Source organism: Synchiropus splendidus, chromosome 16 (genome assembly GCF_027744825.2).
Source record: "Synchiropus splendidus isolate RoL2022-P1 chromosome 16, RoL_Sspl_1.0, whole genome shotgun sequence".
In the NCBI taxonomy this organism is placed as follows: Eukaryota; Metazoa; Chordata; class Actinopteri; order Syngnathiformes; family Callionymidae; genus Synchiropus; species Synchiropus splendidus.
The window spans coordinates 15,901,044-15,910,589 of NC_071349.1; the positions used below are offsets into that span (position 1 = coordinate 15,901,044).

General features: G+C 42.2%; 1 protein-coding gene across 1 annotated transcript; it reads left to right on the forward strand.

Moving 5' to 3' along the window:
* Positions 1 to 5,082: 5,082 nt before the first annotated feature.
* Positions 5,083 to 6,012, forward strand: LOC128747086 (psychosine receptor-like). Its single transcript, XM_053844634.1, has one exon. The coding sequence runs from the start codon at positions 5,083 to 5,085 to the stop codon at positions 6,010 to 6,012; it is 930 nt and encodes a 309-aa protein (XP_053700609.1).
* Positions 6,013 to 9,546: the final 3,534 nt, after the last annotated feature.

Sequence of the window (9,546 nt, forward strand, 5' to 3'; positions counted from 1 at the left end):
CCGAATGAAAAACAGGAATAAAAAAAAAAAAAAAAGAGTTTCCAGTGGTGACACATAAACATGCCTCTTCTTTTTTTGGGGCCCTTTTGCCCACCGACAACGCTCCAGACCGCAATTAAACACGTTGAGTCATTGTGGGTGAGGGACAGACTCGTGGTTGCAGCAGAAATAAAAACAAGCCGTCTCGACGATACTTTTCTGGCTAAACTCTGAGGCTGCGGGCGGAAAGAAACGAGACAGAAACCCACTCAAAGAGCAAAACTATGGTGTTTGTTTGTCTTTTTGCTATACTTGTCACTGCCAATTTGGTATTGCATTATATAAATGAAACATATGGGGGATCATATCGTGTGATTTAACACCAGTGAAGTGATGAAGTCAAGAGATTTGCTCCGCTAACATCCACTGTTTTGACTCTCTGAAAACTTTGTAAACAGCACAACCAATGGAGGCTCTTTTCTGAGGGTGTGGAAGAATGTGGCAGTATATACAAACGCCCGGAGCGTCCCATCCGCATGCATGCAGCACTTCGATGGCCTCCTGATGCCACTTGTTTCCAGGGCAGAACAGGATGTAGTAGTTCAGGCTGTTTCCTTTGGAATGGAAACTCACCCGACGCCTTGAACTTTGTCTGCCTCTGAAGTTTATATTGTGGTTACTGGACGTATCACGTGGGCATAAACAGGATGTGAAGTTCATCTCGTGTTGTTCGTTCTCACCTGACCTTCATACTAGTTCCTGTTTATTGAGTGAGCTGTGTTTTCAGTAATTTTTATTTGCCTAATCTGTTGTTCCTCACAACACCCTGTCACCAGAACCTCCTGCTTGTCTGGACTTAATTGTCTCCCAGCATTCTGTCCATGATGCAGTCATTAGTTTCCTCCCTAAATAGTGGCAGCTTGGCAACAATCACCCACTCTGTTGGTGCATTCTGCCAATGATGGATGTAACCCTGGATCCGGGAGGCAGGAGGCTGACCTAGATTTTGTTTTCCTGCTCCTGACATCTCAAATAGAAGGTTACATTTGAGATCAAGAGGGGTGCATTAAGCGATAATTGGGCCGGCATCCGTGTACGCACCTGATGCGACTGTCTCTGCCCCCCCACAATCACATGACTACTAAAAAACAAATTCTCAGAGCAGCATTAGAATGCTTGTTTTTGACGCTACTAGTGGTAAAACTGTGGAATTGCAGTGTCTTAAAAAGTGGCTCTCCAGTTCCGCCCCAACCAATGTGATTTCTTTCAGCTACTTAAAAACCTGCCAGGTGAAGATGAAGCCCAAAGGAGTATTTTATTGTTAAAAATCGTCTACTCTCTGTTTCCACTCTTGGATTATCTGCTTGGGGGTGATGAGATTTCTCTGACTCTATGACTTCAGCATCCTCCTAAAACTTCCGACCAAGGATTACAGATCCTCAACAGCGGAAATGGCACACAATGTGCTCGACCATGTACTCGCAGACTAACTGTGGAATGGTTTGACATCAGGAAAGCCAGAGGTGAGAGAGGAAGATGAAGAGGATTGGACCTCCTGCACCATCTGTCTTGCCTCTTCAACATAGTAAGAAACAGGTGGCAGCACCATCTGAACTGTCATTTCTACATAACACGAAACAATCGCATTGCTTCCCACATCAGGAGAGAGCAGCACGGCCTGGCAGGACCGAACCTCAGAAGGGGCATGAAACCAGCCGAATCGGGCTCCAGAGGCAGGTCACTTTTGGGTTTCGCAGGTCATCCAGCGCATGACAAGAGCAGCACGGCTGAGTACACGTTCAGCCTGCAGTCATTCAAGTTGAAGCAGGTCCTGAAAAGCATGAATGCCAAGGTCTGATGGGAGCGAAGGCAGGGTTCTGGAAGGCTGTTCCCACCAGCGCACTGGGCCGCTGCCAAAAATGCCGAACCTCTTCTTGGTGAACGCAACCGTGCATCATCCCGGGGAACGAGTGGCCAAACATCAGCTTCCTAAATAACCCAACAGTGATATTCTCCGGGACATGGAAGCCTACAGGCCAAACAGCTCCACAGTACAGAAGACATGTCAGTGCTCCACATTCCATCTCTCATACTGAGCCGAAAGGGGGGACACACATGACTGTTCCGTACTGTGATGTAATGTTCGTTCGTGTGTAACACAATCATCACATGAGAACTCACATTTCATTGAATTTTTCCAACGCAATGTCAATGAAGTCACTGTTTCGAGGCTCCCTGGTAAGTTGTTGGATCAACACTTTCCTAGTTGGTGGGCTCCCCACTGACCATGGCAATAAATTAAATTCTGATTCTGATTTAGCACGAATGGAGTTTTTAAATATCAGGTTCCGGTGGAGCTGACGTTGACATTTTACAGAGTGAAAGCAGAGAGGAAAGAGAGAACACAGGGCTCTCAAATATGTTTAGTCTAGTGAAGAGTCGCTGATCCTCTCAGAGACTACATGTATCTTCTGTTGAAATCAGTTTGGCATTAACTGAGATTTTCCTATAATAGTTGTAATTCGATCAATTAATTTTAATCACAATCCTTAACTCTAAAAAAATCAAAAATAAAAGTATACGAGGTCTATCATGTATTTAAGTTCCTTTTTCAAAACAAAAACAAAGCCTAAATCTACTATGACTTGTGAAGGTTTGTATTGCTGCCCTGATGCGTCACTCACGAGGAGAGCAAACATCCGGGCTCACGTGTAACTGGGTTAGTTGGTAGTTTTCTTTTCCACCTGACGTCTATTTCCCAGACCTCATTATCAAAATCTAATTATGTAAACAAACACTTGGAAATGGCAAGAATGAGGTTAGCGATGTTCTAAAAGTCACTCAAATAATATATGAATATCTGCATGGAATGTAATTTTCAGGATTTATAAATCTGGTGATGAAAGATGGAGAAGAATTCCAGTCAGAAGGCACAGAAATGCAATATCCACTGCCAACACTTAGCGGCGCTGTTCGCTTTGTCAACAGCTCAATAGCATGAGCCGTGTCATATATTATAGGATTGTTTCTTTAAAGCCGAGTGAGACATGTTAGTTGCTTTTCCCCACAAGCTCAGACCATAAGCAGGTCAGTGTTATTAAACCAACAAGACCTGTGCGTGTCGTGTTTAGTCAAAATAATTCCACTTTATTGCTGTTTGTTTAGACTGGATGGTGTCGTCATAAATCTCAGCCATTACGGATATAGGTTTTTACTACAGCAACGTTTCATCCGCACTCATTAATGTTTACATGACATACATACACGCTTTAATTAAACATTGTAAACGAATAATATGAAGAACAAACGCTAAATTTAGGGAATTTTATTGTTTATTTTTAGTATGCTTTTAGTGTTTGGACTTGAAATGATCTATTTGATTAATTTAAATGACATCAAACCCTCGTTTACGGTTTTGTTAAAAAAAAAAAAACAAAAAAAAAAAAAAAAACAATCACACAGGAAGTGGCGCAGTACAAAAAGCTTTGCGGCGAGTTTTCCAGATTATCCGGAAGTGCAACTCGTCTGCTGTTATTTAATTTTAAAGCATTTCACTTGCACATTTATGATCAATATTTGCTGCTCGTGAGCATTTAACCAGGTACTATTTTAAAAACAGAATTAGAATCAGAATAGAATTTATTGCCATGGTCAGAGGGGGTTCCACAAGTAGGAAAGTGCTTTGAAATAAAGTGCTGTTAATAAAATAAAATAAAATAAAATAAACAACAAAGGCTGATCACAAATTCAACAGTCTGATGGCAGAGGGGAAGAAGCTGTTCCTGTGACGGGAGGTTCTGGCCTGGATGGACCGTAGCCTCCTGCCAGAGGGAAGAGGGACAAACAGTCCATGACCAGGATGAGAAGGGTCGGCTCTGATCCGACCTGCACGTCTCTGGGTCCTGGAGACATGCAGGTCCTGAAGAGGTGGCAGGCAGCAACCCATCACCTTCTCAGCCGAGTTAACAATTTGTTTCCATCTGCATGTAAACACGTTCCAATTCATTCATTAAATTAATGAAATAAAACTACCATCGATATATCTTGAATGTCTTCACAAGTAAGTTTATTGTGACATGTTTGATGAGGTTATCAATAAGAGACTGAATCTGCAACATCAAAGTAGCTGCAATAAAACAGTGTCATGCGGTCTGAATTCAACACACTTGTTATGTGTGTCTTTGTTTTTCTAATCCATGTCAGCAAAGTCATAAAAATATGTTCTTTCCCTTCCAGTTACCATGAGATATTGAGGAAATGACATCTTGTATGTCCGGAATGAAAGCCTGAACACTTTGTATTATTGTTGACTCACCATGCGCCTCAGAAAGTTAATTAAAAGTAGGAGTACATTTATACCGCTCGCCCTGTTACCTACATATTGGCCAACAGTCGTCAGGGGCAACAGTCGAGCAGCAGCCAACTCTGCCCCAATGGTGAGAAGTGCGTCGAGTCTGCATCTCTTTCCTTGTCTGGAAGGTTTGAAGAGCGAAAGATCAAGCGTCTCTGTTGTAAGTACCTTTCATTTAAATGTAGTTTTTAAGTCATATAAAACTGTTTCTGCTGATAATAATGCTCACTAAATGATACATTCTTCTATCTAACTTCTTATCAAAATGTTTTACTGAATGAACATCATTTATGTTAGCTTTTTTTTATGGGTGCACCAAAGTGATGCATTGAAAGTTAAGTCAAACTTAAGTCAAAATAGATATTTGTTTCTACTTTGGTTTAGCTGCATATATGTGTGTGTTTGTGAGACATTTAAATATTTATTTAAATATTTTTTGGCATAGAATGGCTGTTGAATTCTGCTGTTAAAATGTACTAAAATCAGTTTTTTTTTTCATTGTTTCAATAAAATATAATAGTCCCTCAAAAGCTGGTTAATTGATGACACAAAAATTGTTTATCACTATGCTTGTGTGTTTGTGTGTGTCGTCATTTAGCTGTTTTGGATTTTCACCATTACATAGGTGACCTCTACCTGGACTTATCTTCTAGAATTATTCCAATATTTTCTTACAATTGGTTCATCTTTTCAAGAGCTCATTGAAGCGCCGCTGCTGCTAGTGCCCATACAGGAAGTGCCCACCCTCAGCGATGGATAACATAACAGCCAACCAATCACAGTGCATCTTTGTGGACTACACATCCAGGAGGAGGATCTTTCTGTTTTTATACCTGGGTATCATCCTCATGGCGATTCCTGCCAACCTCTTCTTCCTCTACGTGTCATGGCGGCACATCAGACAGAAGAACGAGCTCGGCGTTTATCTCTTCAACCTGGCGCTGAGCGACTTGACCTTCACCGCCGGCCTTGCTTTGTGGCTGGACTATCTGTGGAGTGGGGCTTGGACTCATGGCGGCTACATGTGCCTTGTGTCCGTCTACTCGCTCTTCACCAATTTTTACACCAGTCATGCCATGCTGTGCTGCGTTGCTGTGAACCGCTACCTGGCGGTGGCGCACCCCCTGAAGTACACGTCTCTGAGGACCATTTGGATGGCTGCTTTGGTCAGTGTCGGCATCTGGGGGCTGGTTCTCTGCTTCAATGCGTCGACCATCAGATGGGAGGACTCGTACTTCGAGGGCAACGTTTCAATGTGCTTCGACAACTTCATGCCTCTCTCGGAGAGCATGGTGCGAGCTAACGTCCTGCGCTTCACCCTCGGCTTCTTCACGCCTCTGTCGGTGGCCATGTTCGCGACGTGGGGCACCTGCCTGGCAGTGAAGACGAACCAAACCATCAAAGAGGAGGAGCGCAGGCGCATCATGAAACTGCTGGCCATGATCCTCGTCAGCGTGATCATTTGCTTCGGACCCGCCCATGTCATGATGCTCCTGCGGATGCTGGTGGAGGACTGTGAGAACGTGCAGTGGTACCTCTACTGCTACAAGATCAGCACCATCGTCTCCAGCCTCAACTGTTTGGCGGATCCATTCATTTACTGCTTCATCACCCCAACTGGGAAGTCGAACATCAGCATGCTCCTCGACTTTTTCTCCAGGCAAACAGAAGGAGAACGGTGAAGAACTGAATTGTTATCCAAGACAGGCTCAATAGCTGATGCTCTGAGGTGAATTTCAAAAATGACAGTGAATTTTATAGTTCATATCCTTGACTTTTTTTAATGTCTAAAAAATTGTTGGTGTGACGAAAATTTTTATTGTCAATAAAATAATAAATGTACAGAGTTCAATGATATTTTCAGGAAATGATGACAACAGATGGTTATATTACCGCATCGTTCTGCAGTACCATCTGGATCCATCGATCATTTCAAGGTTTGTCACTCTGTGTTGAGTGAGCCACAGCATCTTCTTCTATTTCTGCTCTGCAGGTAAATTCTGAACCACTACTGCCACCTACTGTCCCATTGGGTTCATTGCTATTCATGATTTTTCAAACTCTAAAAGGGAATCAAATTGCACTGATGAAGTAAATATAGGGCTTTAATATTAGACAAAATAGTGGCCCATTCAACTGATTCATGACTCTTGATTTCAGTTGTGATCAACAGCCATATTTAATCTACTTACATGTAAACAAACCAAAACCTTGTGAAATGACGTGAAACCATGTGATCATTGCAAAGATATTTATTTGTCATTGAAAAGTCCAACCAGCAGCAAAACCAGGTGCAAGTCATGTTCATCAAATTTACGAAAGAAAAGAAATACACTTGATGCAAACTGTTGAGAAAACTGAATAATATTCTGAATAAAATAAATATAATAAAACCATTAAAATATATATATATATATATCGTATTGAAAGATGTAAGTAAATTGTAAATAAAAGCATCGCAATAAAATGTTCTAATTAATTTTCAAAACTGCTTCAACAGGGGCTTTCATGAACAGATTTGCACCTGTCAAGTCAATGCAGTGACACACTACCGCCACCATATGTGGCTCATGTATTAAAACTGAGCATCTTGCGGCGCTCACGGCCCTAAGGTATGAAACAAAAAAAACTTTAGTGGCCTTTTGGAGGCCCTCGTGGCCTAACCATGGGTCACGGCCACAGACTTCCTTATTTATATAGAAGTTAATGTATTTGTTTGGGTGAACAGCCAGAAGACTGGCGCCCGATAAAACAGCGGACGACAAAGTGTTGTTGATGCAGCGGCGAAGTGAGTTGGCAAAGAGTTTATGAGAAATGCATTGCAAGCTGTTGCTTTGATCAAACATGCATGGCACTTGATAGGAAGGCGAGCAGGGACATGTGCTCCTCCATGTGAGCCCTCCTCCTGCCGCCCTTCTTCCAGCCATCCATATCAGGTAATGGCTTTCACCTCCCATTAAACAGTCCGCATCAGCAGAAACCAATTTTCTCTCTGCTCACCTTCCCCTGTCCTTCATTGTTTAACTCATGCTTGTATGTAAAGCATCCATTACTGAAGATCAATCATCTGGATATTAGTCTTTTATCTCCGTACCTGGATTTGGGGCGTCAGAGGCGGCACGTGCGAGTGAGCATGCCGCACGACTGGGACTGAAGTCAAGCTCCGGCTGCATGTGATGAAACAAAAGAAAAAAAAGTGCGAATGATTGCAGCGTTTTACTTGATAGGTTGCTGATCTTTGTGAAACTGGTTTGATATCAAGAAAAAAAAAAAGCCTGTCCACGTTCCCGGCCACTCTGGGTTGTGGCAGCTGTGACTGTGGGAATACACTAGGTGCTGAACACGTGCAAATCTGGACCAAACAAACAGGCGCTAAAAAAAGAAAACAGATGCACAAATTTAGCAGCGGTGCCTCGTGTTGATGTCTGCAACTGAAACTAATGTAGAGGCTTTTTGTTTCCTGAATGTTTCTGCAAACCCATTTCTGCTGGCTCTCTAAATAGGCAGTTTAGGAATCTCTTGTCTCTCTCCCACTCACCAGCTGCGCGTGACTCAGCTATAGTTGAGAGGCTCTGACATGCCTTCGCTTCACCATTGAGATTTAGATATTTTTAGTGTCGAACCTGTAAATGACCACCAGTTACTCCACACTGAACTTCTTACGAATTCCTGATGTTATTGTTGGAGCTCTGCACCTGCCAATTGACTAAGATCAGTATGCAACACTGGGATTTCGACTGCAGATGAAGGGCTTTGTGTACCCAAGTACTTTACTCTATGATGTAATATATCACGTGAAACTTTAACTAGGTAAGGTCTTTTTAGCACTCCTACTTAATAGCTTCATGTTATGGTGAGTGGAGAGTGGCAGGCTGACGTGGAGCCACAATAGCGATGTGGTGTCTTCTGGGAGTCATAAACACACGTTCCCTCACATGCAGGTTTTATATCACACTCATTTTATCGCTTTCGTTTTAACGTTCTGCCTCTTTGATTCATGTCTGTGCTGTGACACGTGACTGTGGCTGGGAGGTGGACATGCATGGATGGAGACCGTGGTCCTGCATCCTGAAACAAGAGTCGGTTATGCAATGAATTATGACATTTACCTGGCTAGGAAAATGAGTTGGGAAGCTGGGAGTTGATTATGAGCAGATCACATGAGCTTTCTTTAGAGTGACCGCATGAACAATACTAATTTGATGAAAGCCTATGGCCCCGATTACAGTTGCTGCTGTTGCAGTGAATTATGGTAGTATGGCTTTCTTTAAGCCACGGAACATTTGGTTCATTGGAAAAAAAGTCCTGTTAAAAATCCTTTTAAATTTGTGACTACTGACACTCAGCTATTTTTTATTTATTTATTATATATTTTGGCATTTGCAGAAAAAAATACAGAAAATGTCTTTCTAAAAATGGGCAATGCGGCCAAAATATGATTTATTTATTTTAAATAATACAAATAATAATATCTATTTTATCATAATATAATTTGCATGATTGTATTCTAGTTTGGAGGATGTGAAGACATTCTTTTTTTTCACCCTCTTCACCTATTTATTAGGTTCTTTAAGCCATTTTTAAAAGCACATGGCAGACTTCGATGGTGTACTAGTGTCAATAGTCTTGAAGTGAGACGTCACGTTAGCTCTGTTTGCTCTGTTTGCTCTGTGGTGCAGACAGTCTTTGGAGTCTCGGGTCCCCAAAGGAGCTCTCCATCTCACTTTCGTGAAGGTGTGTGGTAAGTTAGAGTCACACCAGCAATTATTTTTCTGTTGTTAATGCAGATCAGCCCTTCATGTTATGTGATAAAGGCTTCCTTGTTCTGGTGGAGAAACTATCGGTTAGCGAAAGGAGGAGGCCAGTAGCCACTTTGTTTCATATGTTTATACCAGCAGAAATAAGAAGACGGGAGCTCGGGGTAATGTGAATGTATCAATGGTACTTTGGTAGATTGGATACAGTGTCATGTTCTGCCTTCAGCTGAAGTTGGATTGCAGGTCCCATTCACATACGAGTCACTGAATTGGTGAGTGAATCCAGTGTAGCAGTCGCTAGAGGTAGGTGGAGGGGGGGTCAAATAGAAATGAAGGGTCAAGCGTTTCCAAAATTTGGGGGTCAAGATGTTTGTGAAAGGACAGTAGTAACTCCAACGTGAAAGTTTTAGTTTTGTCGCATTTATTTTGTGTAAAAAGGCACTCACTACATTTAACGTG

Coding starts and splice junctions, on each gene's coding strand:
- LOC128747086 (XM_053844634.1), top strand. CDS start 5,083: ATGGATAACATAACAGCCAACCAATCACAGTGCATCTTTGTGGACTAC.